Source organism: Anomaloglossus baeobatrachus, chromosome 7, assembly GCF_048569485.1.
Source record: "Anomaloglossus baeobatrachus isolate aAnoBae1 chromosome 7, aAnoBae1.hap1, whole genome shotgun sequence".
Lineage (NCBI taxonomy): Eukaryota > Metazoa > Chordata > Amphibia > Anura > Aromobatidae > Anomaloglossus > Anomaloglossus baeobatrachus.
The window spans coordinates 138,107,858-138,135,268 of record NC_134359.1 but is presented as its reverse complement, the minus strand read 5'-3'; the positions used below and the strand labels follow the sequence as shown (position 1 = coordinate 138,135,268).

At 50.9% G+C, this 27,411-nt stretch overlaps 1 protein-coding gene across 1 annotated transcript; it reads left to right on the top strand.

The window, feature by feature from the left end:
* Positions 1-16,080: 16,080 nt before the first annotated feature.
* Positions 16,081-22,765, top strand: FZD5 (frizzled class receptor 5). The gene is made up of 2 exons (XM_075319007.1): positions 16,081-16,937; positions 20,484-22,765. The coding sequence occupies exon 2, from the start codon at positions 20,615-20,617 to the stop codon at positions 22,340-22,342; it is 1,728 nt and encodes a 575-aa protein (XP_075175122.1). The 5' UTR covers positions 16,081-16,937; positions 20,484-20,614; the 3' UTR covers positions 22,343-22,765.
* Positions 22,766-27,411: the final 4,646 nt, after the last annotated feature.

The window sequence follows — 27,411 nt, the reverse complement described above, 5'->3', positions numbered from 1 at the left end:
CTTCACCATAAAATTAAAATTTTTATCTTTATGTTTGAAGCCTGAAATGTGGGAAAAGGCTGAAAAATTCAAGGGGGCTGAATACTTTTGCAAGGCACTGTATATGTTTTGAAATTTGCCTATGTGAAAAACTCTTTTAAGGATACCATAAAGAGAACCATAGTAAAACATAAATATCCAAATGTATCATTAAAACAAGGAAAAAAGTGCCTATATTACCAATGTGATAAAGTAAAGACTAGATCTTATAATTAAAATATCAATAAGAAGCAAATAATGGCAAAATGAATAAAATCAATGTTCTTTATATAATACGGTATATAGTAGACTGGAGATTGGATCACGCAAAAGAAAATTAAAATTAGTGGAAAAAAAAACCCAACGATGTAAATAAATATATATCACAAATGTCACACTAGATAACTGCTACCAAGTCATATAAATGTAATTATAATTACACACTAATAAAGTGCATTATATAACAAGGGAGATAATTTATATGAGAAGGAGATGACAATAAACTGCATAGTGCACGCAATACATAATATGATGAACTGAAAACAAAATATTGAACAGTAGTACTAATGGTTTGCTCAGTGCAATAAATTAATAATATGAACGATCAATTCAAAATATACTGGAGTTCAAAATTAGAGATGAAGAAACATTTCCTAAATGTTAAGGTCATTGTGTAATCTTCTGTGATTATATCCTAACACGAGTAAACTAGCAGTATTTTAAGCTTATTTCATACATTTAATTTATTGTAAAGCACATAATAAAAATGAAAATGAGATAAATGAAAAAAAAACACTGATCAAAATTAGAGAACACTTTCAGATGCCTTCAAGTTATTGGTGTGGTGCTAATTTCCTTAATTATCTGACAAACCCTATGTAACTGGCGGCCTAACTTTCCTGTTTGCACTGACTTTGCAAAAATGGTGTGCCATTCTAAAAGTGAATGAAACCCTCAGGCAGCAGGTTCTCCAGATGAAGGCCAAAGGGGTGACCCTATCAGCCATAGCAAAAGAGGTTGGTTCTTCCAAGTCTATGATTTCGAGAATATTGCATTTTTACAACATCACAAACTCTTTCATGTCCCCCAAGAAGGCTGGTTTCCCTTGCAAGACAAATGCAAGAGAGGACAGGATAATGTGGAGACTCTCCATGGGTAATCGTTTCAACACTGCAGCAAGAATTGCTCACCAGTTCAGCACTGAACAGGGTAAGGATCTGTCTCGCCATACAGTGTCACAATGTTTAAGAGCATTTGGACTGAAAGCCCAGTCTGCTGTGATCAAACCTCTCAAAGAATCAAAAGGCTAGACTGACCTTTGGTGAGGAGGATGTTTTCTGGACAGAGGGGAAGTAGTTTGCAGTTCATTTTAGAGATGAAAGCAAGTTTAATTTATTTGGGTCTGATGGGAAACATTATGTTCGTCGACAAAATGGGGAAAGACTGAACCCAAAGTGTGTTAAGAAGTCAGTGAAAGGTGGTGGAGGAAGTGTAATGATTTGGGGAATGTTTTCTGCAGCAGGAGTTGGACCTCTCATACAGCTACTACATGGCAGAGTGAATGCAAGTGTGTATCAGAACTTTCTCCAACAACACATGGTTCCTTACTTGCTTTACCCATTTTCCTCCATGAAAATTGCTGGTTGATTGAGTGATGAATGCATTTGCTTGAAACAGAAAACACTGAAACAAAGAACTGGCTAGCCCAGAGTCCTGTTCTAAACCCAATAGAAAACCTCTGGAAAATCCTTGGTGACAAAGTTATGGCCAATAAACCCACAACAGTCAAAGAACTGTGGAAGACACTGGAAGATGAGTGGGCTAAAATCACACCAGAGAAGTGTGAGAGACTGGTGATGTCCTGAAGTCATTCACAGCGACGACCTGTACACATCCTACTGATTAGTGACTATTGTTACCTTCTGAACCTTTAGGCTATGTGTCCACGCTGCGGATTTTGCGCGGATTTTGCCGCGGATTTGCCGCGGATTTACCGCGGATTTTCCGAAAATCTGCAGCAGCGGCACTTCCAAGCCATTTCAATGGCATCTTGGAAATGCTGTGTCCATGCTGCGGATTTTTCCGCGGCGGATTTGCTGCGGATTTTGATCCGGAAAAATCTGCAGCATGTCAATTATTGTTGCGGATTTTGGTGCGGATTTTGGGTATAGAATGGGGGGGAAAAAAAAAAAATCTGCATCAAAGTCCGCGGCAATTTCGCGGTAATCCGCGGTAAATCCGCGGCAAATCCGCGGCAAAAATAAGGTGCGGATTTGCTGCGAAAGTCGCGGATTTTCATGGAGAAAAATCCGCAGGTACATTCTACCGTGGACACATAGCCTTACTTATAATCTTTCTCTGTGTATCAGTCATTGTTGTTCTCTAATTATGATCATCACGTTTTGGGCAAAATAAAGGTTTTATGTTGATAAACTTTGGAACTTTTGTAAAACACTGTTCTAGTGGCATGGTGTACCCCTTACAAAAAAAAACCTTCAAATGTTGATCAATGTAGATTACATTATTTCTGAAAAAAGCAAGTGATCTTACATTGTTCTCTAATTTTGATCCCAAGTGTGGAGTCTCAAACAGCAAAGTGAAACATAGAGGTAGAATGCCTCAAAATAAAAGAATAGCTGCTGGGACAAATGGCACTGATAGTAATGAATTAGCCATATCAGACACAAGGTAACATAATAAATGAGAGCAGTAATGAGCAATTCAGACCCGATGCCTGAATGAAAGCTCCTTCACCTCACTCTTTCGCTCTCTAACACGGGTTTTGCAAAAGCTTCCTCAGGGCAAGCGAGGTGGGGAAGAAGCTGATATATAAAAGTAATTAGGGGTAACTAGGCCTATATGTGAACAAACACAGGTACTATACTTGGCTCAAGTGGTCCGAGTCATAAATCATAGCCTGAAGGCTTGCATAGAAGGCAAAATGTTGCCTAGTTTTAAACTCACTGCTATTCTTTCTGACTGGCATGGAAGGCATGTCACTCTTATCCGTGTTATTTAGAAAACCCAAATTGGAATAGGAGGGCTCACCTGTTATGGTTGTGAGAAGTCACAACCATTTTGGTGACGTGTAACACGGCTGCCGCAGCACCCCAGAGTGATATATCAATGTAGGGGGATGAAAGGGTTAAAAGCTGCGCTGCCATGGAAGAAATCCCAAACTCAGGCTGACAAATGATAATTCGCTCACCTTTTATTGTGCCAAGTACTGAAGTCTGAATGCTCGCTTAATGTCGATGCTGCTTGTTACGAGTTATTTTTCTACCTTTGTATAATAAATAAGGTGAACTTGTCCCTATATATAAGTATTCACAGAGTCAGCCATAAGGTGTAATTGTAATTTAGGGCACATTGTACTTTTTCTATGGAATGATATAAATATATTTGCAATCAAATCCATAACTAACAATGGAGATTTATCCTCAGACTTCTCCCTGACATTTGCAGCTTTAACCACTGTAGATCTCCAAATGGATTGGCCAAAGTCGCTGTCACTTATAGAAGCGGCTGTAAATCCAGCAACATTGGAAATTTCATAATGAAAATAATGGGAGGCAGTTTGTAGACATTTTCCCCAATTTTAGACCAGAATACACATCTAAAGGGGGCTTTACACGCTACGATCTCGTTAATGTTTTATCGTGGGGGTCACGTCGTTAGTGATGCGCATCCGGCGTCATTAACAAGATCGCAGCGTGTGACTCTTATGTGCGATCTGAAACGATTGCAAAAGCGGCCAAAATCGTTTGCCGCGGAGAGGTCATCCTAAAACCAAAAATCGTTCACCTCTCATTAGCGATGTTGTTCCTCGTTCCTGCGGCAGCACACATCGCTGTGTGTGACACCGCAGGAGCGAGGAACATCTTACCTGCCTCCACCGGCTATGCGGAAGGAAGGAGGTGGGCGGGATGTTTATGTCCCGCTCATCTCCGCCCCTCCGCTTCTATTGGACGCATGCCGTGTGACGTCGCTGTGACGCCGCACAACCCGCCCCCTTAGAAAGGAGGAAGTTCGCCGGCCAGAGCGACGTCGCAGGGCAGGTAAGCCGTGTGACGGGGAGCGCGATTTTGTGCGCGACGGGCAGTGATATGCCCGCGTCGACAAACGATGGGGACAGGTACGCCCGATAGCGATATCATTACCGATATCGCTACCGTGTAAAGCCCCCTTAAAAGTCTCACTGTGAACGTAGCCTCAGCAGCTTTACGCAGCAATTTAACTTTCTTTCCACCATTATTACCTTTTTTAATGAAGACTAAAAGGTCTTCTCTAGTGAAAACTAATTATCACCTATACACCTGTGTAGGGGAGAAGTTATAGAACGGCGGTGGTCCAACTGCTGGGACCCGCACTGATCGGCAGAATGGGGCACTTTTAACCCAATTCCAAAATGTAGCAGGATAGACACTGCCCCTTTCTTTTTCTAAGGGGCTGCTGGAAAAAGTACAGCATAATGCTCGACAGTCCCATAGGTAATAAATACAGTGGAGATAGCGCATTCGCATGGTTGTTCTTTTCTAACTGGAATAAAATATCCCCTCCTACTGATCAGTGCAGGTCCCAGCATTTGGACACTCACCAATCTATAGGATAATAATATTTTAATTATATAGCGCCAACATATTCTGTAGCACTTTATAATTAAGCAGGGACAATTTAAAATAGAAGTTTATATGCTCTATATAAAAAGACACATATGCATGTTTTCTCACTATCTGACATGAAATCAAAATCCTTTCCCGTTTTAGGTCAGTTAGGAAACAAAATTATTTATATTTGTCAAATGCCAGAATAATGAGAGAAAGAAAAATGTTTTAAGGCATTTTTATTACTTTTGTGGCGCCCTAGGACCTGGTCGCCACAACGGCATTGCCCTCCTGAGGGTTAATGCTGAGCCTGGAGGTAATGGGGAAATCTACTGGCCAGTAAGTTAACATCCACCGCAGTTTCTCCCTCAGGCCAGTAGGGGGAGCTCTGAACCTGAAGTTTCAGGGAGCTTCCTTAAGCCTGACCTGGGGGAGGAGTTAGTTAGTCTGTAGGGAGCAGCAGAAGTGAACAGACACAGAGTGAGCTGTCCTGTGAATCTGGGGCCTAGAGCTGGAGCAGTTTGGCCCAGAGAAGCAGGAGTAGCTGAGAGGCAGCAGAGAGACTCGGACATCGGAGTCTGTGGTTGCCAGGGTATAAAATCCGTCCCTGGTAGCCGAATCCGAAGGGCAGGGGAGCTGCAAGCCCCTGGCCCAGACACATCCAAGGTACAGCTGCAGCATCAGGGCCCGGTGTGGACCCCAGCGGAGAAGCACCAGGGAGTGGGCCTGCGCAGCCACCTACAGAGGGAAGGGACGTGCTATTGGTCCCAGCAGCGAAGAGGGCCATTGCTGGATTCAGAGAAGCAGGGTCCTATCATCACCAAGAAAGGTACAGGAGTAGGCCTCATACTCAGCTGGCCAGAAAGATCACCCCAAGTACTTCCAGGCCGACCGGATCCCCATCACCACCTGTAACGGTCTCCCAGGACTGGACTGTTCCCAGAGTAAAAGAGGAAAAGGTAAAGAGACTGTTGTTTGTGCCTGGTTCTTTCCTCGCCTGTCGGCCCTGCACCGTGTTAGTCACACAGCACCATAGACTTTCACAAGCACCAACTGTGCCCCGGGCATTGCTCCACCTGTGGGGAGCAGTACCATCATAGCTGCCATAATATCATCCCGGAGGCCTCACACAGCAGCGGCGGCTTATTAGTCGCATACCACAGGTGGCGTCACGAACACAACCATTAACAAGCAAGCCACATATTCTACTGACACCCACCAGGGCCACGGAGCCGGGCCCAGCCACCACTGACTACCACCGGACTAGTCCAGCCCGGCACCGGGTGTCCCATAGCCCTGGGGTGGGCGAGTCACTTTCTTCAAAGTAAAAAGTTTACATACACTAAAGCGGGCATTACACGCTACGATATTGCTAGCAATTGCTAGCGATATTGTACGCAAAAGTACCCGCCCCCGTCGTGCATGCGATATTGTGTGATCGCTGCCGCAGCGAACATTATCACTATGGCAGCGTCACACGCACTTACTTAGTCGGTGGCGTCGCTGTGACTGCCGAACATCCCTCCCTCAAGGGGGAAGGACGTTCGGCATCACAGCGACGTCACCGCGATGTCACTAAACGGCCGGCCAATCAAAGCGGAGGGGCAGAGATGAGTGGGACGTAAAATCCCGCCCACCTCCTTCCTTCCGCATTGCGGCCGGCGGCAGGTAAGGAGATGTTCCTCGCTCCTGCGGTGTCACACACAGCGATGTGTGCTGCCGCAGGAGTGACGAACAACATCGTAATCAACCATTACCGATTTTTGGTTTTGGGACGACCTCTCCATGGTGAACGATTTTCACCATTTTTGAGGTTGCTTAAGGTCGCTGGTAAGTGTCACATGCTGCGATATCGTTAATGACGCCGGATGTGCGTCACTAACAACGTGACCCCGACGATAAAACATTAACGATATCGTAGCGTGTAAAGCCCCCTTAAGAGTACTATGCTTTTAACCAATATGGGACAGCCCATATGATGATGTCATGTCTCTGGCAGCTACAGATAGGTTTATTGGCAACATCTAAATTAATTAGAGACACACCTGTGTATTTCTTTGTGTAGCATCATGGAAAAGGGAAAAGAAATCGGTCAAGATCTCAGGAAGAGAATTGTGGACTTGCACATGTCTGGTTCATCTTTGGGTGCAAATTCCAGATACCTGAAGGTGCCTCGTTCATCTGTACAAACAATTCTACGCAAGTACAAACAAGATGGAAATGTCCAGCGTATCGCCCCCATGCCAGCAGCCGGGCTGCTCGGATCCGGATGCGCGGTGGCTTGAGGGGTCTCCGGACCCGGGGGTTGTGCAGCCACTCAAATAAGGGGGTGTATTTACAGGGGATGGTGTGGAAAGTTTGTGACGCCATCCGTGGTGCGTGGTAAGATGAAGTACCACCGCAGCGATTGGGAGTAGCCAGTGGCGATGGTGTGGGCAGCAAGGTGTTTAACCCCTCCACGGTTAGGGGGAATACACCGGGACTCGGTGATAAGGAAAGGGTTGTGCCGTTGGGACGGTAAGGGTCACTTGTGTACTCACTCAGTCCAATAACGCTGACACTGACAACTGTGGTAAACAAACATTCTTGACACCGCTGCCGCTGGGAGGGAGCACGCCTGGATCCCGTGCCCATTGGTGTTCCCTATTAGTTTGTGACCTTTGCCTTGGCACCTTGTCTTCTAGTTGGTCCCTTTACTGTGAAACTAATCGTGTCCCGCTCCCCAGTATGGCTAACTGGATGAGCTTGCTCTCAGGGTTCACGCTTGGGATTTTCTAGACCGTATGTGTAGAAAGTCCTATCTCCCTCGTTGCGATAGTACCCCGATTTTGGAGCGGGTGGAGAACGGATCTTGAAGGCTCCATCCTCGTTGAGTAAATTGCCAGGATGCCTGAAGCTACTTCCTGACCTAGGGTCTATGTACCCCATCGTGCCCGGGCCCCTGCCCGGTGATGGCACAAGGCCGCCGTCTGTCCTCCTCGACAGTCCGTGCCCCTTGTCACGATCCCCTGTGACCGGGGTCCAGCTGCTACCAGGTCCAGACCAACGTCTGCCACCTAGTAGTTCCAAGGAGCTCAGATCCTGACCTCCTCTCACTTTCACCTCCAACACTGCACTGGCCTACTGCTGACACTCCTGACCTCCCCTTAACCAACCCCCCAAGTGGACGACCCTATTCCACTCAGGCCGTCCACTGGTGTGTCTGGTGGGTGTGGTGCAGAGTGTTCCTAGGATTTTGATTAGCTTGTTCTTGGTAACACCAATGGTTAGGGACCCTTAACCATGGAGGAGGTGGATATTGCACAGAAGGGCAGATTGCACAATACCCTGTGACGACCTGATAGGCCAGGGCGTCACACCATCCATCATACTCTTGAGAAAGGAGACAGGTTCTGTGTATCAGAGATGAATGTGCTTTGGTCAGACATGTGCATATCAACTCAAGAAACAAAAGCAAAACAACTTGTGAAGATGCTGGTAAGATCGGGGGGAGATCCGGTGGGGCCCGACCCTCGCGCAGCAGGGGTACGCAGGTGCCCCATTTTTGGGATAGGCAGCCGAGCCAGCTGGGCCGCGAAATTGCCGCCAGGAAGCAGCAGAGATCCGAAGTGCTGGTCCGCACAATTCGGGAAAAAGACAATCTCCGGAACGCCACCTACCGGGTGCGGGGCCCGATCTACGAGGGCCAGGTCAGGCGGTTCAATGCCCAAAGGGGATACGGGTTCATTTACAAGCCGGGCCTGGAGGGCGAAATCTTTGTGGCTCGCAGAGATGTGAACTCTCATCTCCCGACGGGCCACCCTAGCTGTGACCTGCAACCGGGTGACCTTGTGACGTACACCCAACACTGCGGGGAGAGGGGCTGGTTCGCCCTTGATGTAGAGGAGAGAGAAAGCCGCAGTGTCCCGAGGTGGCCCCAGTCCCCTCCTCCACCGTACCATCCGGATGTGGAGCTGGAGGAGTATGAGGAAGGCGACCTCAAGTAAAGGCAGCGGATCCCCATTGCAGCAGAGCTGTTGTCCCCCGTTGGGTCCCTAAGTTATGTTTCTTAACCTCTAAAAGCCCTTTTCACATGAGAAACTGCTCATGAACATGGCCGAGAACTCGCAGGCCACCCACGAACTTGTGGGCTTGTAAATAATTCCAGGCTGGAGTTCCATTAACTGCCTCCGGAGAGGCAGGTTGGAGGAAGGACCCGCAGCAGAGCAGGCTGGGGTCCGGTCACCACCAGGACCGGTGACCATCCTCCGGGGTCAGGGGTCCCCCTGGACGTGGGGCCCCCTGAATGACAGCCGGGTGCGAGACACCGTACCCGTTCCCGCTTGGGCGACCTGAACCAGGTTCCTGTTTTCCGGACTGGGGAAAAGGGGTGCTGCCCGCTTCTTAGGGGCAGCATCAAGGTTTAGGTTGTTTGGGAGGGAAAGCGGAACAACTGGGACCCGTCCGTTGTTATTAAAAGTGTTTTATTAATGTTTGCAACGTTTTAATTGACATGCCTCCCGTCAGGGAAGATTTGACAAAAATGCATTCTGTTGTTTTTTCCCTGTTATCTATCTTTTACAGAAAATAAAACCGGTGATGGACTGGCAGCCCGCGGACGGTCTGCGTTTTACCAAGGGGGAGTGTGACGCCCTGGACCCCCAGGGGTGACAGTACACTAACAACACACACACACCCCTTCCCCTGGGTAGGTGACACCAGTCAACCAAAAATCCTTGTTGCCACCCTCCAGGCTTGATGTCCACACCAGGTGTGGCGGAGCCAGGCGGTTGACCCCACCCACCGAGGAGTTCACAGGCAATGATGCGGGAAAAGACAGCAGATTGTAGTAGACAGTGAAAGTGAGAGGACTAAAGACTGTCGGTGTCTGGGTTGGAGCCCAGGCACGATCAGCAAGGTCGGCAGACGGTGGTGGCCGTCTGCAGGAGGTGGTGTAGGTCAGCGGAACCGTAGGACCGGGGTCGGGCGGTGGCCTGCCGGTACCGAACCGGGGAGCAGATTGAAGCCAAGCACCAGGGCAGGGTACTCAGACCCCGACTAGGTTAGGAGCCGCCAATAAGGTAAAATTCTCTGATTGCGATCTGGACCTCAGGGGTTCATTCCCACCTAAGTCCCGTCAGAAGGCAACAGCCCAAACCGTCCGGATAAGTGCCACCGCCAAGGACCAGAGATCCAAGGGCCAGCACATGCGGGCAAAACGGGCTCTCCCGACACGTACACGCCGGGGAGCAGACTACCTGTGGGAAGCCATAGGAGTCAAACACACTTACACAGGTGCAGGAAAACGATATCCACCATCAACCCGTCCGGGGAGAGTGAGAACACCGCAGCCGGCTGTGGGCCCCGTCCATCCAGCCGTTTGGTTTACCAGAGACTCTGTCTTTCTGTGTCTGAGTGAGTACAACAGTGCCATCCGGCACCGCGCTGCACCGCAACGTTGCACCCGCGCCCGCGCTGCCTCCCCGCATCGGCACCTGCCCTACTCCCCAACCGGGGCCCCGGGACCAACAGCCCCTACCCACGGAGGGGTCAACACCTTAGCTGCTTTCCGCCATCGCTCCCGGGATTCCCCCCGTCACCAGCAGCGGTGGTGCCCACCATCACCACAACCCGTGGGTGGCGTCACGACTGACATCCCCAAACATCCCACCACAAACCTCCCCTTTTCACTCGTGGGCGAGGAGGCGCTGCTCGAGCCCCGGGTCCGGCCCCGTGCTCGAGCCACCGAGGAGCAGAAGCACCGGACCCGAGTGCCAGCGATCCCAGGCGAGCGGCGTTCCCACCCCTCCGCCCGCGACACATACAACACAGCAGTTCTGCACGGCCATCAGTGTACACACCTCTCCTTCCTCCGAGTGGCCACCAGTGTACACCTCTCCTCCTCTGAGTGGCCACTAGGGTGCACACCTCTCCTCTTCCGCGAGGCCACCAGAGTGAGCAGCTCTCCTACTCTGAGTGGCCACCAGTGTGTGCAGCTCTACTCCATGTGGCTACCAGTGTGCACACCTCCGCACCTCTACGCCTCCATGTGGCCATTAGTGTGTGCAGCTCTCTTCCTCTGGATGGCCTCCTATATGTGCACCTCTCCGCCTCCGCATGTACCTCTTCGCCTCTGTGTGGCCACCAGTGTGTGCAGCTCTCCTCCTCTGGACGGCCACCAGTGTGCGCAGCTCTCCTCCTCTGGACGGCCACCAGTGTGCGCAGCTCTTCTCCTCTGGACGGCCACCAGTGTGCGCAGCTCTCCTCCTCTGGATGGCCACCAGTGTGCAGCTCTCCTCTTCTGGACGGCCACCAGTGTGCCCAGGTCTCCTCCTCTGGACGGCCACCAGTGTGCCCAGTTATCCTCCTCTGGACGGCCACCAGTGTGCACAGCTCTCCTCTGGACGGCCACCAGTGTGCCCAGTTCTCCTCCTCTGGACGGCCACCAGTGTGCCCAGTTCTCCTCCTCTGGACGGCCACCAGTGTGCAGCTCTCCTCTTCTGGACGGCCACCAGTGTGCACAGCTCTCCTCTGGACGGCCACCAGTGTGCCCAGTTCTCCTCCTCTGGACGGCCACCAGTGTGCGCAGCTCTCCTCCTCTGGACGGCCACCAGTGTGCCCAGTTCTCCTCCTCTGGACGGCCACCAGTGTGCCCAGTTCTCCTCCTCTGGACGGCCACCAGTGTGCCCAGTTCTCCTCCTCTGGACGGCCACCAGTGTGCCCAGTTCTCCTCCTCTGGACGGCCACCAGTGTGCACAGCTCTCCTCCTCTGGACGGCCACCAGTGTGCACAGCTCTCCTCCTCTGGACGGCCACCAGTGTGCCCAGTTCTCCTCCTCTGGACGGCCACCAGTGTGCCCAGTTCTCCTCCTCTGGACGGCCACCAGTGTGCGCAGCTCTCCTCCTCTGGACGGCCACCAGTGTGCACAGCTCTCCTCCTCTGGACGGCCACCAGTGTGCGCAGCTCTCCTCCTCTGGACGGCCACCAGTGTGCGCAGCTCTCCTCCTCTGGACGGCCACCAGTGTGCGCAGCTCTCCTCCTCTGGACGGCCACCAGTGTGCGCAGCTCTCCTCCTCTGGACGGCCACCAGTGTGCCCAGTTCTCCTCCTCTGGACGGCCACCAGTGTGCGCAGCTCTCCTCCTCTGGACGGCCACCAGTGTGCAGCTCTCCTCTTCTGGACGGCCACCAGTGTGCAGTTCTCCTCTTCTGGACGGCCACCAGTGTGCAGCTCTCCTCTTCTGGACGGCCACCAGTGTGCGCAGCTCTCCTCCTCTGGACGGCCACCAGTGTGCGCAGCTCTCCTCCTCTGGACGGCCACCAGTGTGTGCAGCTCTCCTCCTCTGGACGGCCACCAGTGTGCGCAGCTCTCCTCCTCTGGACGGCCACCAGTGTGCGCAGCTCTCCTCCTCTGGACGGCCACCAGTGTGCCCAGTTCTCCTCCTCTGGACGGCCACCAGTGTGCGCAGCTCTCCTCCTCTGGACGGCCACCAGTGTGCAGCTCTCCTCTTCTGGACGGCCACCAGTGTGCAGTTCTCCTCTTCTGGACGGCCACCAGTGTGCAGCTCTCCTCTTCTGGACGGCCACCAGTGTGCGCAGCTCTCCTCCTCTGGACGGTCACCAGTGTGCGCAGCTCTCCTCCTCTGGACGGCCACCAGTGTGCCAGTTCTCCTCCTCTGGACGGCCACCAGTGTGCGCAGTTCTCCTCCTCTGGACGGCCACCAGTGTGCACAGCTCTCCTCTGGACGGCCACCAGTGTGCCCAGTTCTCCTCCTCTGGACGGCCACCAGTGTGCCCAGTTCTCCTCCTCTGGACGGCCACCAGTGTGCAGCTCTCCTCTTCTGGACGGCCACCAGTGTGCACAGCTCTCCTCTGGACGGCCACCAGTGTGCCCAGTTCTCCTCCTCTGGACGGCCACCAGTGTGCGCAGCTCTCCTCCTCTGGACGGCCACCAGTGTGCCCAGTTCTCCTCCTCTGGACGGCCACCAGTGTGCCCAGTTCTCCTCCTCTGGACGGCCACCAGTGTGCCCAGTTCTCCTCCTCTGGACGGCCACCAGTGTGCCCAGTTCTCCTCCTCTGGACGGCCACCAGTGTGCACAGCTCTCCTCCTCTGGACGGCCACCAGTGTGCACAGCTCTCCTCCTCTGGACGGCCACCAGTGTGCCCAGTTCTCCTCCTCTGGACGGCCACCAGTGTGCCCAGTTCTCCTCCTCTGGACGGCCACCAGTGTGCGCAGCTCTCCTCCTCTGGACGGCCACCAGTGTGCACAGCTCTCCTCCTCTGGACGGCCACCAGTGTGCGCAGCTCTCCTCCTCTGGACGGCCACCAGTGTGCGCAGCTCTCCTCCTCTGGACGGCCACCAGTGTGCGCAGCTCTCCTCCTCTGGACGGCCACCAGTGTGCGCAGCTCTCCTCCTCTGGACGGCCACCAGTGTGCCCAGTTCTCCTCCTCTGGACGGCCACCAGTGTGCGCAGCTCTCCTCCTCTGGACGGCCACCAGTGTGCAGCTCTCCTCTTCTGGACGGCCACCAGTGTGCAGTTCTCCTCTTCTGGACGGCCACCAGTGTGCAGCTCTCCTCTTCTGGACGGCCACCAGTGTGCGCAGCTCTCCTCCTCTGGACGGCCACCAGTGTGCGCAGCTCTCCTCCTCTGGACGGCCACCAGTGTGTGCAGCTCTCCTCCTCTGGACGGCCACCAGTGTGCGCAGCTCTCCTCCTCTGGACGGCCACCAGTGTGCGCAGCTCTCCTCCTCTGGACGGCCACCAGTGTGCCCAGTTCTCCTCCTCTGGACGGCCACCAGTGTGCGCAGCTCTCCTCCTCTGGACGGCCACCAGTGTGCAGCTCTCCTCTTCTGGACGGCCACCAGTGTGCAGTTCTCCTCTTCTGGACGGCCACCAGTGTGCAGCTCTCCTCTTCTGGACGGCCACCAGTGTGCGCAGCTCTCCTCCTCTGGACGGTCACCAGTGTGCGCAGCTCTCCTCCTCTGGACGGCCACCAGTGTGCCAGTTCTCCTCCTCTGGACGGCCACCAGTGTGCGCAGTTCTCCTCCTCTGGACGGCCACCAGTGTGCCCAGCTCTCCTCCTCTGGACGGCCACCAGTGTGCGCAGCTCTCCTCCTCTGGACGGCCACCAGTGTGCCCAGTTCTCCTCCTCTGGACGGCCACCAGGGTGCGCAGTTCTCCTCCTCTGGACGGCCACCAGTGTGCAGCTCTCCTCCTCTGGATGGCCACCAGTGTGCGCAGTTCTCCTCCTCTGGACGGCCACCAGTGTGCCAGTTCTCCTCCTCTGGACGGCCACCAGTGTGCCCAGCTCTCCTCCTCTGGATGGCCACCAGTGTGCGCAGTTCTCCTCCTCTGGACGGCCACCAGTGTGCCAGTTCTCCTCCTCTGGACGGCCACCAGTGTGCCCAGTTCTCCTCCTCTGGACGGCCACCAGTGTGCCAGTTCTCCTCCTCTGGACGGCCACCAGTGTGCGCAGTTCTCCTCCTCTGGACGGCCACCAGTGTGCCCAGCTCTCCTCCTCTGGACGGCCACCAGTGTGCGCAGCTCTCCTCTGGACGGCCACCAGTGTGCCCAGTTCTCCTCCTCTGGACGGCCACCAGTGTGCGCAGTTCTCCTCCTCTGGACGGCCACCAGTGTGCAGCTCTCCTCCTCTGGATGGCCACCAGTGTGCGCAGTTCTCCTCCTCTGGACGGCCACCAGTGTGCCAGTTCTCCTCCTCTGGACGGCCACCAGTGTGCCCAGCTCTCCTGCTCTGGATGGCCACCAGTGTGCGCAGTTCTCCTCCTCTGGACGGCCACCAGTGTGCACAGCTCTCCTCCTCTGGACGGCCACCAGTGTGCGCAGTTCTCCTCCTCTGGACGGCCACCAGTGTGCACAGCTCTCCTCCTCTGGACGGCCACCAGTGTGCACAGCTCTCCTCCTCTGGACGGCCACCAGTGTGCTAGTTCTCCTCCTCTGGACGGCCACCAGTGTGCCAGTTCTCCTCCTCTGGACGGCCACCAGTGTGCCCAGTTCTCCTCCTCTGGACGGCCACCAGTGTGCCAGTTCTCCTCCTCTGGACGGCCACCAGTGTGCCCAGTTCTCCTCCTCTGGACGGCCACCAGTGTGCCCAGTTCTCCTCCTCTGGACGGCCACCAGTGTGCCAGTTCTCCTCCTCTGGACGGCCACCAGTGTGCGCAGTTCTCCTCCTCTGGACGGCCACCAGTGTGCCCAGCTCTCCTCCTCTGGACGGCCACCAGTGTGCGCAGCTCTCCTCCTCTGGACGGCCACCAGTGTGCGCAGTTCTCCTCCTCTGGAAGGCCACCAGTGTGCACAGCTCTCCTCCTCTGGACGGCCACCAGTGTGCACAGCTCTCCTCCTCTGGACGGCCACCAGTGTGCCAGTTCTCCTCCTCTGGACGGCCACCAGTGTGCCAGTTCTCCTCCTCTGGACGGCCACCAGTGTGCCCAGTTCTCCTCCTCTGGACGGCCACCAGTGTGCCCAGTTCTCCTCCTCTGGACGGCCACCAGTGTGCCAGTTCTCCTCCTCTGGACGGCCACCAGTGTGCGCAGCTCTCCTCCTCTGGACGGCCACCAGTGTGCCAGTTCTCCTCCTCTGGACGGCCACCAGTGTGCCAGTTCTCCTCCTCTGGACGGCCACCAGTGTGCACAGTTCTCCTCCTCTGGACGACCACCAGTGTGCGCAGCTCTCCTCCTCTGGACGGCCACCAGTGTGCGCAGCTCTCCTCCTCTGGACGGCCACCAGTGTGCGCAGCTCTCCTCCTCTGGACGGCCACCAGTGTGCGCAGCTCTCCTCCTCTGGACGGCCACCAGTGTGCACAGTTCTCCTCCTCTGGATGGCCACCAGTGTGCACAGTTCTCCTCCTCTGGACGGCCACCAGTGTGCGCAGCTCTCCTCCTCTGGATGGCCACCAGTGTGCACAGTTCTCCTCCTCTGGATGGCCACCAGTGTGCGCAGCTCTCCTCCTCTGGACGGCCACCAGTGTGCGCAGCTCTCCTCCTCTGGACGGCCACCAGTGTGCGCAGCTCTCCTCCTCTGGACGGCCACCAGTGTGCACAGTTCTCCTCCTCTGGACGGCCACCAGTGTGCACAGTTCTCCTCCTCTGGATGGCCACCAGTGTGCACAGTTCTCCTCCTCTGGATGGCCACCAGTGTGCACAGTTCTCCTCCTCTGGATGGCCACCAGTGTGCACAGTTCTCCCTCTGGATGGCCACCAGTGTGCACAGTTCTCCCTCTGGATGGCCACCAGTGTGCACAGTTCTCCCTCTGGATGGCCACCAGTGTGCACATCTATCCACCTCCACGCTGCCACAATGTGCGCATCTCTTCACCTCCGCCACCGCACATGGGCGGGGTCATCTTATACACAACGAAAGCGACAAGTAATGTTATCGTCCAATCAGCAGCAGAGGGCGGGGTCTCGTTGCAAATAGGTGTGTCTGGCGGAGCTCCCTTCTGGGCACAGGTAGACAGATAAGAGAAGTGCGGGCAGAGCGGCTCCGGGCTGAGCAGTCTGCTGGATCTGGCCGCGGCTATCGGAGCAGCTGCCGCGGATGTGTTTCTGGATGGAGCAGTAGTGCGCGTGATATACAAGTGACTACAGCGATGGCTCAGCGGCACCGAGCCCGGGACCCGACCGAGAACTTCTCCACAACTGCAGCAAAGTGCGAGCGTGACCGGCAGCCGCGACAGGACGGGACGAGATGACCCGCGCCAAGAGTCCGGGAGCTCATCACTAACACGGGCTACCTGAGGGGGCATCACCCCGGAGCACAGAGCTGGGAGTACCGCCGAGTACCAGCGACAGTCCGGGCGCAGCAGCAGTCCTGTCATTGGGAGTACCAGCGACAGTCCGGGCGCAGCAGCAGTCCTGTCATTGGGAGTACCAGCGACAGTCCGGGCGCAGCAGAGTCCTGTCATTGGGAGTACCAGCGACAGTCCGGGCGCAGCAGCAGTCCTATCATTGGGAGTACCAGCGACAGTCCGGGCGCAGCAGCAGTCCTATCATTGGGAGTACCAGCGACAGTCCGGGCGCAGCAGCAGTCCTGTCATTGGGAGTACCAGCGACAGTCCGGGCGCAGCAGCAGTCCTGTCATTGGGAGTACCAGCGACAGTCCGGGCGCAGCAGCAGTCCTGTCATTGGGAGTACCAGCGACAGTCCGGGCGCAGCAGCAGTCCTATCATTGGGAGTACCAGCGACAGTCCGGGCGCAGCAGCAGTCCTGTCATTGGGAGTACCAGCGACAGTCCGGGCGCAGCATTACCCTCGGTGCCTCGGGCCAGAGCTCGCAGTTCCCTGCATTAGGCTGTGTGCAGGTCCAGGAGCGGCTCCACGAAGGTAGATCCTGTACTTATCTGTCATTAATGGCTGCTTCCTGATTCTCCAGTCTATGGCAGATGCACTGTATATTCCGCCCGGACCTTAGTATCCTGTGTTGTTTTCCAATACACAGTAATATTTCCCAGCACTGAACCCTCAGTAGTAATAATGGATGATGATTGATAATAATATTTGGTAAAAGTAGTAAACACCCGCTCTGCACCTCACAGTCTGAGGAAGTGTTATCAGATCCTGTCTCTGTCCTGTCACTGTGTCTATCTCGGTCCCATTTCTGTCCTGTCTTTGGCACTGTCTATCCCGTCTCTGTCCGCTCTCTCACTGTCTCTGTCCCATCTTTATTACTGTCTCTGTCCACTCTATCTCTATCCGCGCTCACTCACTGACTCTGTCCCATCTCTGTCTGGTCTCTCTCACTGTTGCTGTCTGCTCTCTGTCCACTCTCTATAACTGTCTGTCTGCTCTCTGTCCACTCTCTATAACTGTCTGTCTGCTCTCTGTCCACTCTCTATAACTGTCTGTCTGCTCTCTGCCCCGTCCCTATCCGCTCTCTATCACTGTCCTGCATCTGTCCCCTTTCTGCTTCGTTTCTGCCCGCTGTCTATTACTGCTGGAATCACTGTCTCTGTCCACTCTCTGCCCAGTCTCTGTCTGCTCTCTGTCTCTGTCCACTTACTGGCATTGTACCCTCCCTGTCATGTCTCTGTCCCATCTCTGTCCTTTCTGTCTTGTCTCTGTCCGCTCTGTGCCCCGTCTGTCTGCTCTCTGTCCTGTCTGTCCTCTCTCTGTCATGTCTCTGCTGTCTATCATCGTCCTGTCACTGTTATGTCTCTGTCCGCTCTTTGTCCGCTATCACTGTCTCTGTCCTCTCTCTGACCTGTCTCTGTTTGCTCTCTGTCACTGTCCTGCCTCTTGTACACTCTGTCTGTTCTTTATCACTGTCCTGTCTCTGTCATATCTCTGTCCACTCTGTCTGCTCTCTATCACTGTCCCATTTCTGTCACTGTCCTGCCTCTGTCCACTCTGTCTGCTCTCTATCACTGTCCTGTCTCTGTACTCTCTGTCCTGCCTCTGTCCACTCTGTCTGCTCTCTATCACTGTCCTGTCTCTGTACTCTCTGTCCTGCCTCTGTCCACTTTGTCTGCTCTCTATCACTTTCCTGTCTCTGTACTCTCTGTCCTGCCTCTGTCCACTTTGTCTGCTCTCTATCACTTTCCTGTCTCTGTACTCTCTGTCCTGCCTCTGTCCACTCTGTCTGCTCTCCATCACTGTCCTGTCTCTGTACTCTCTGTCCTGCCTCTGTCCACTCTGTCTGCTCTCTATCACTGTCCCATTTCTGTCACTGTCCTGCCTCTGTCCACTCTGTCTGCTCTCTATCACTGTCCTGTCTCTGTACTCTCTGTCCTGCCTCTGTACACTCTGTCTGCTCTCTATCACTGTCCTGTCTCTGTACTCTGTCTGCTCTCTATCACTGTCCTGTCTCTGTACTCTCTGTCCTGCCTCTGTCCACTCTGTCTGCTCTCTATCACTGTCCTGTCTCTGTACTCTCTGTCCTGCCTCTGTCCACTCTGTCTGCTCTCTATCACTGTCCTGTCTCTGTACTCTCTGTCCTGCCTCTGTCTGCTCTCTATCACTGTCCTGTCTCTGTACTCTGTCCTGCCTTTGTCCTCTCTGTCTGCTCTTTATCACTTTCCTGTCTCTGTACTCTCTGTCCTGCCTCTGTCCACTCTGTCTGCTCTTTATCACTTTCCTGTCTCTGTACTCTCTGTCCTGCCTCTGTCCACTCTGTCTGCTCTCTATCACTTTCCTGTCTCTGTACTCTCTGTCCTGCCTCTGTCCACTCTGTCTGCTCTCTATCACTGTCCCATTTCTGTCACTGTCCTGCCTCTGTCCACTCTGTCTGCTCTCTGCCTCTGTCCACTCTGTCTGCTCTCTATCACTGTCCTGTCTCTGTACTCTCTGTCCTGCCTCTGTCCACTCTGTCTGCTCTCCATCACTGTCCTGTCTCTGTACTCTCTGTCCTGCCTCTGTCCACTCTGTCTGCTCTCTATCACTGTCCCATTTCTGTCACTGTCCTGCCTCTGTCCACTCTGTCTGCTCTCTATCACTGTCCTGTCTCTGTACTCTCTGTCCTGCCTCTGTACACTCTGTCTGCTCTCTATCACTGTCCTGTCTCTGTACTCTGTCTGCTCTCTATCACTGTCCTGTCTCTGTACTCTCTGTCCTGCCTCTGTCCACTCTGTCTGCTCTCTATCACTGTCCTGTCTCTGTACTCTCTGTCCTGCCTCTGTCCACTCTGTCTGCTCTCTATCACTGTCCTGTCTCTGTACTCTCTGTCCTGCCTCTGTCTGCTCTCTATCACTGTCCTGTCTCTGTACTCTGTCCTGCCTTTGTCCTCTCTGTCTGCTCTTTATCACTTTCCTGTCTCTGTACTCTCTGTCCTGCCTCTGTCCACTCTGTCTGCTCTTTATCACTTTCCTGTCTCTGTACTCTCTGTCCTGCCTCTGTCCACTCTGTCTGCTCTCTATCACTTTCCTGTCTCTGTACTCTCTGTCCTGCCTCTGTCCACTCTGTCTGCTCTCTATCACTGTCCCATTTCTGTCACTGTCCTGCCTCTGTCCACTCTGTCTGCTCTCTGCCTCTGTCCACTCTGTCTGCTCTCTATCACTGTCCTGTCTCTGTACTCTCTGTCCTGCCTCTGTCCACTCTGTCTGCTCTCTATCACTGTCCTGTCTCTGTACTCTCTGTCCTGCCTCTGTCCACTCTGTCTGCTCTCTATCACTGTCCTGTCTCTGTACTCTCTGTCCTGCCTCTGTCCACTCTGTCTGCTCTCTATCACTTTCCTGTCTCTGTACTCTCTGTCCTGCCTCTGTCCACTCTGTCTGCTCTCTATCACTGTCCTGTCTCTGTACTCTCTGTCCTGCCTCTGTCCACTCTGTCTGCTCTCTATCACTGTCCTGTCTCTGTACTCTGTCCTGCCTCTGTCCACTCTGTCTGCTCTCTATCACTGTCCTGTCTCTGTACTCTCTGTCCTGCCTCTGTCCACTCTGTCTGCTCTCTATCACTGTCCTGTCTCTGTACTCTCTGTCCTGCCTCTGTCCACTCTGTCTGCTCTCTATCACTGTCCTGTCTCTGTATTCTCTGTCCTGCCTCTGTCCACTCTGTCTGCTCTCTATCACTGTCCTGTCTCTGTACTCTCTGTCCTGCCTCTGTCCACTCTGTCTGCTCTCTATCACTGTCCTGTCTCTGTACTCTCTGTCCTGCCTCTGTCCACTCTGTCTGCTCTCTATCACTGTCCTGTCTCTGTACTCTCTGTCCTGCCTCTGTCCACTCTGTCTGCTTTCTATCACTGTCCCATCTCTGTCTCTGTCTTGTCTGTGTCCTGTCTCTGTCCTGCCTCTGTCCACTCTGTCTGCTTTCTATCACTGTCCCATCTCTGTCTTGTCTCTGTCCTGTCTCTGTCCGCTCTCTGCCTACCCTTCCTAACACATACATATATGCTGTTCTATCGTATTATTGTTATTAATGACCCTTTTTCTCCCCCAGTGAACACTTGTAAATCAGTGTAAAGTTGTGATCCTGAGCCCGGACCCCTGAAGATTCTCAGACTTTCTCTGAATATGTTTTCTTATACTTCACGCTTTGTTAGAGGGGATTGAAGCGGAGTGTCGCTCCCCATGAGAGTCATGGCTGGACTGATCCCCGGAGGCTTTGTCCTGGGCCTTGTGTTCATCCTGCAGGTCCCTGTGCCCGTGTCTGCTGCGTCCAAGGCAATCGTCTGCCAAGAGATAACTGTGCCCATGTGTAAGGGCATTGGATATAATTACACCTACATGCCCAACCAGTTCAATCACGACACTCAGGATGAGGCCGGCTTGGAGGTGCACCAGTTCTGGCCGCTGGTGGAGATCCAGTGCTCGCTCGATCTGAAGTTCTTCCTCTGCAGCATGTATACTCCTATTTGCTTGGCCGACTACAGGAAACCTCTGCCACCCTGCAGATCTGTGTGTGAACGAGCTAAAGCAGGGTGTTCTCCACTCATGAGGCAATATGGCTTTGCTTGGCCAGAGAGAATGAATTGTGACAAACTCCCCCAAAATGGAGACCCTGAAAACCTCTGCATGGATTATAACAGGACTGAGACCACCACACTTCCACCATTATTTGTAAAACCAACTCATCCCCCCAGAGGCTCCAAACACTTGACTCCTCTCCATAACCAGAAGCAGCAGAACGGTGACTGTGAGGGGGTGTGCAAATGCCGGGAGCCTTTCATCTCCATAACAAAAGAATCTCATCCCCTGTATAACAGAATCAAGACCGGCCAGGTTCCCAACTGTGCCATGCCGTGTTTCCAGCCCTACTTCACCCCGGATGAGAAGACATTTGCCACGTACTGGCTTGGGTTGTGGTCCATACTGTGCTTCATCTCCACCTTTACTACTGTAGCCACCTTTCTGATTGACATGGAGCGGTTTCGGTACCCAGAGCGGCCCATCATCTTCTTATCTGCTTGTTATCTCTTTGTATCCATTGGCTACATCATCAGACTTATCGTTGGACATGAAAACGTTGCCTGCAACAGGGACCACATTCATTATGAGACCACTGGACCGGCCCTCTGCACTGTGGTTTTCCTTCTTATCTACTTCTTTGGAATGGCCAGTTCCATCTGGTGGGTGATCCTGTCTTTTACATGGTTTCTGGCAGCCGGTATGAAGTGGGGTAATGAGGCCATTGCCAGCTACTCCCAGTATTTCCATATGGCTGCGTGGCTCATCCCAAGTGTCAAGTCTATAGCTGTCCTGGCATTGAGTTCAGTGGACGGTGACCCTGTGGCTGGGATCTGCTACGTGGGCAATCAGAACCTGGAGAACCTGCGTGGGTTTGTGCTGGCCCCGCTTGTAGTCTACCTCTTCACAGGAACTATGTTTCTATTAGCCGGGTTTGTTTCACTCTTCAGAATTCGGAGTGTTATAAAACAGGGTGGCACCAAAACAGACAAACTAGAAAAACTAATGATCCGGATAGGTATATTCACCGTCCTGTACACTGTTCCTGCCACCATAGTGGTCGCTTGTTATATTTATGAACAGCACTACAGGGAATATTGGGAAAAATCCCACAACTGCTCTTGTTCTGCAGACAAAAAAAAATCCAGGCCGGAGTATGCGGTTTTCATGTTAAAGTACTTTATGTGTCTGGTGGTTGGCATAACCTCTGGAGTATGGATTTGGTCTGGAAAAACATTTGATTCTTGGAGGAAATTAACAAGTAGATGTTGCAGAAGCAGCAAATCTATCAATGTCCTCGCATACAGCGAAGCCAGCAGAGCACTGACAACAAGGACTGGCCTGCCAAGCTCAGCGCTGTACCACAAGCAAGTGCCAATGTCCCATGTCTGAACCATGCCCTCTGCAGAGCAGATCGGAGCGCATGTTTAAGCTATGGCCCTAATGGGGCTCTTTATATTTTACTATTTCATGCTCTGACAATCTATACATTGCCTCACTTTTATTCATGTTTGTATTCAATTGTTTCTGTAAAAGCCGCTTATTCACAGAAGACATTTCAGGGATCACGGAGCATCATTGTGGGAGAAAGCAGCTGTCCAGTACATCACTGGGAAATGGTATTCCGACATGGCCCCCTCCAAAACTATAATACATGTGTGTATGTTCATGACTGTATGTGTGACTATATATGTGTTTGTGTATGTATACAGACTTTATGTGTGTGTATGTTTTTATTTATTTTTATATATATATATATATATATATAATGTACAGTAATGTGCGAGGATGTGTGTATACATGTGAGGGTGTGTGTGTGTGTTGTGTATATATATATATATATATATATATATATATATATATATATATATATATATATATATATATATATATATATATATATATATATATATATATATTACAGACTGTATGTGTGTGTGTATATATAATGTGTATATACATAATGTGTGAGGATGTATGTGTGTATAAATGTGAGAGGTGTGTGTCTATGCAGTGGAACCTTCGATTACGAGTATAATTGGTTCGAGGAGTGTGCTCTTAAACCAAGTTACTCTTATATCAAAGTGAATTTTCCTATAGGAAATAATTGAAACACAGAAAATTTGTTCCACAACCCAAAAATATTTTCTGTATTTATACAAACTTATTACAGTAATACAAAATAATGTGCTGTGTTCATATAAAATTATTACCGTATACGAATACAAAATGCTATACAGTACAGTAAAAAACAAAAAACAAACTGCACTTTAGCTTCCAATAGAATTGTTGGTGTGCGAGAGATACAGTACAAGCAATGTGCTGTACAGGTTATCAATAAGAAAGTACAATACTGTATCCACAAATGCAAATTGATAGACATGTTATATAGTATATACTGTACCGTACAATGCCATACTGTATACATTGTACAGTAAATATCGTAGTATCATAGTTTTTAAGGTTGAAGGGAGACTCTAAGTCCATCTAGTTCAACCCGTACCCTAACATGTTGATCCAGAGGAAGGCAAAAAAACCCCCAATGTGGCAAACAAGTTCCAATGGGGAAAAAATTTCCTTCCTGACTCCACATCCGGCAATCAGACTAGTTCCCTGGATCAATACCCTGTCATAAAATCTAATATACATAACTGGTAATATTAAATTTTTCAAGAAAGGCGTCCAGGCTCTGCTTAAATGTTAGTAGTGAATCACTCATTACAACATCATGCGGCAGAGAGTTCCATAGTCTCACTGCTCGTACAGTAAAGAATCCTCGTCTGTGATTATGATTAAACCTTCTTTCCTCAAGACGTAGCGGATGCCCCCGTGTTCCAGTCCTTCCTTTGGAAAGGTCTCTGTACTGTCCCCTCATATATTTATACATTGTGATTAGATCCCCCCTAAGCCTTCGTTTTTCCAAACTAAATAACCCCAAGTTTAATAACCTGTCTTGGTATTGCAGCCCACCCATTCCTCTAATAATCTTGGTGGCTCTTCTCTGCACCCTCTCCAGTTCAGCTATGTCCTTCTTATATATCGGTGACCAGAATTGTACACAGTATTCTAAGTGCGGTCGCACTAGTGACTTGTACAGAGGTAGAACTATATTTTTTTCATGAACACTTATACCTCTTTTAATACATCCCATTATTTTATTAGCCCTGGCAGCAGCTGCCTGACACTGTCCACTAAAGTGAAGTTTACCATCCACCCATACACCCAAGTCTTTTTCTGTCTGTTTTACCCAGTGTTCTACAATTAAGTACATAATCATAAATGTTATTTCCTCTACCCAAGTGCATGACCTTACATTTATCTACATTAAACCTCAGTTGCCACTTCTCAGCCCAATCCTCCAATTTACATAAATCTCCCTGTAATATAAAATTATCCTCCTCTGTATTGATTACCCTGCAGAGTTTAGTATCATCTGCAAATATTGAAATTCTACTCCGCATGCCCCCAACAAGGTAATTTATAAATATGTTGAAAAGAAGCGGGCCCAATACTGACCCCTGTGGTACCCCACTATGAACTGAGACCCAGTCCGAGTACGTACCATTAATAACCACCCTTTGTTTCCTATCACTGAGCCAGTTTTTAACCCAGTTACACATATTTTCCCCTATCCCCATTATTCTCATTTTATGTACCAACCTTTTGTGTGGCACCGTATCAAAAGCTTTTGAAAAGTCCATATACACAACATCCACTGCATTTCCCTGGTCCAGACTTGAACTTACCTCTTCATAGAAGCTGATCAAATTAGTTTGACAGGATCGATCCCTCATAAACCCATATGTATAGAAAGTTACATCCAGAGTGTGGTGAAAGGAGAGAACCAGACGTGTGCTCGGTGAGTATTTGCTCTTATTGCAAAGCATTGCTCTTAAACCAAGTTACAAATTTGTAAAAAGCTTTGCTTGTCTTACAAAACACTCTCAAACCAAGTTACTCTTAGACCAAGGTTCCAGTGTATGTGTGTGTGTGTGTGTTTGTGTGTGTGTGTAAATATATATATCACACAGACTGGTTTTCTTAACGGATCCTAAAAACATGAAACCCATTATTATACAGTTGCTCATCGTGAAACGCTTTGTGTGATGTGTAATGCAGAGCCGGACGGGGATAATAACTTACAACATTTTGAGGGCTGTCCTGTGTTGCCGTCTCGTCCTCTCTTGTGGGGATGTCGCCTCCTATATTTGAGGACTGTGAAGTGTTGAAGTTTCGGTCTTTCTGCTGTGATTCCTGCACCCATCCAGGGACGCTCCATGTACAACAAAAAAAAAATGTCCAAATAATTTTAACCTAATCTGGAAGGTTTTGCTGTGACAATATATAGGCGTTTTGTAGCCATAGCAGTAAGGACCCCTGCAGGGCATGAGTGGGCACTACCTTAAGAGTCAGCCGTACCGAGGTCCCCATATATTACTGCCATTGGCAGCCATGTTTCCACAGAGATATGTGAAGTTCTCTCATCTGTCCAGCATGTTAGATCTAATGTTGTACGCCTGTTATTATTATTGATTCTTTCTTTTTGGGGAGTACATATTCTTCACCCGTTCACCCTCTTACAACCCAGCATCCTCATTTTGCAAACTGAACAACTTATTTCCGCATTGGCCCCCAAATATTAAACCTCTTGGGTTGCTTGTAATCTACGTTCCAACAAAGCCTGAAGAGTTAACCTAAATTGTGTGTTTAGATCTGGAAAACAGTGCATTGTGCTGTGCGCTGCCTTGTGACAATCGGTGACGTTTTGTCATCTGTAACACTGGTCACCGTGTCCTGTTGTAGTATTTGTTTTACCGCTCATTGTGTGCGGCCGTCCCACCTCCTCCTTTAGATTTACACAGAAAACTTGTTCTTATGAATTCCACATATTCACAGTGGCTTTGTGTTGTAGAGCTGTAAAGCCAACACCATGCTCGGGGCGCGGAGAATGACCCTGGCCGCATCCTCCTCTCGTCTGGGGAGGCCGCCGTCCTTGGTATTTTATTCATCATTTCCCTGTGACACGTACCTGTGGCTCCCGTCTGTAGGAGGTCACGGCTCTGCTTTACAAACCTCTTCTATTAGATTTTCTCAAAAGGATATTGGAGAAATGTGAATTTTCTTATAGTCACGCTTTTGCTATCGGTTCGGATTTCAGGTTTATATGTGATCCCAATAATCTTTCTGTGTTTACTTACACTAGAAAGCAAGAAACTACAAATGACTACTTGGACATGTTTTTTTTTTTATGTCTTATAAGAAAAAAATCCCAAGTAGTCGTGCACTATGTGGCTAATGAATTGGCGTCTCCGTCCTGCTGCCACATGCTTGGCCGGGATCTCGAGGAGCAGCGCAGCCTCTTCAGTGCTCTCCTGTTTGACAATGGCAAACAAGCGCTGCCCATTGTGAAAGCTCGCTGGCATTTTTCTTTGATTTATCATGCAGTTTATCAAAGCATGAAAAAAAAAAATAGGTAATAAAGTGAAGTAAACTGAAGAGGCTTTAAAGTCTTTGTAACATTAATTATAATGCCTATATGAAAACAATGCTGACATATTGGACAATTTCTCCCAGCATTTGTTTTGCCCTCGTAACTATTACTTGTCCTCCTAATTATTGCCTCGGCCTTTTATGACCGCTTGTACCGTAAAGACTTCTACCCCATTGCTTTTTATTAAGTTCGTAATTGCCACTCAGGCACTTGTGATTTACAAACACAAAAGAATCGACCATATAGTACAAAGCTCAGCCGCCAGTGGTCTGATTATATCACCGCTTTGTGCCCAGCTCTGCTATATCGGTAGAAGCTATCAGACCAAACATGAAGTGCCTCCGCTTCTCTTCACTCGTTTATTGCCAACTAGAGCAGCAGCGTATTTTTCTGGATCAACGTTTGCATCTGTGGAGTAGACTTACCTGCGACCGTCCTGCTCAGGCTGGCTGATCACCTAAATGTCAGGGTCACTTCAGTAACCGGCAGATATAATATTTGTGATTTATATGGCGCCAACATATTCCCTTGGGTTTACTCTCTGCCTTTTGTTTCTTAGTTTTCTGTGAGGAAACTAGCAAGAAATCTTCATCCTTTTTTGTCAATCAATGCTCCCTAATAAAAAAAAAAAAATGCAAATGGAATCTTGACAACCACATGTGAGCGGTTTTACTAGAGGTGTCAGGTGTGGAAACCTCAGCGCTCATATGTTGTGGTCACTTATAATTTGTGCATACCATGTATATGATGTCTAGAAGAACTTATTCTACCTGACTAGGTCTTATATATCATTTTGTTCCGCATTCTTCTTTCTATGATGTATAATGTGTCTTGTTTGTAATAGAGGCAAATGAACATCATATGGACCAGGATTATGTATCCTGATGGTGAAATATCCAAATCTGCAGATTTTATGGCTATGTATCAAATGGACTAAAATTATAGGGTTCTGTCTGATGGACAAGTGCCT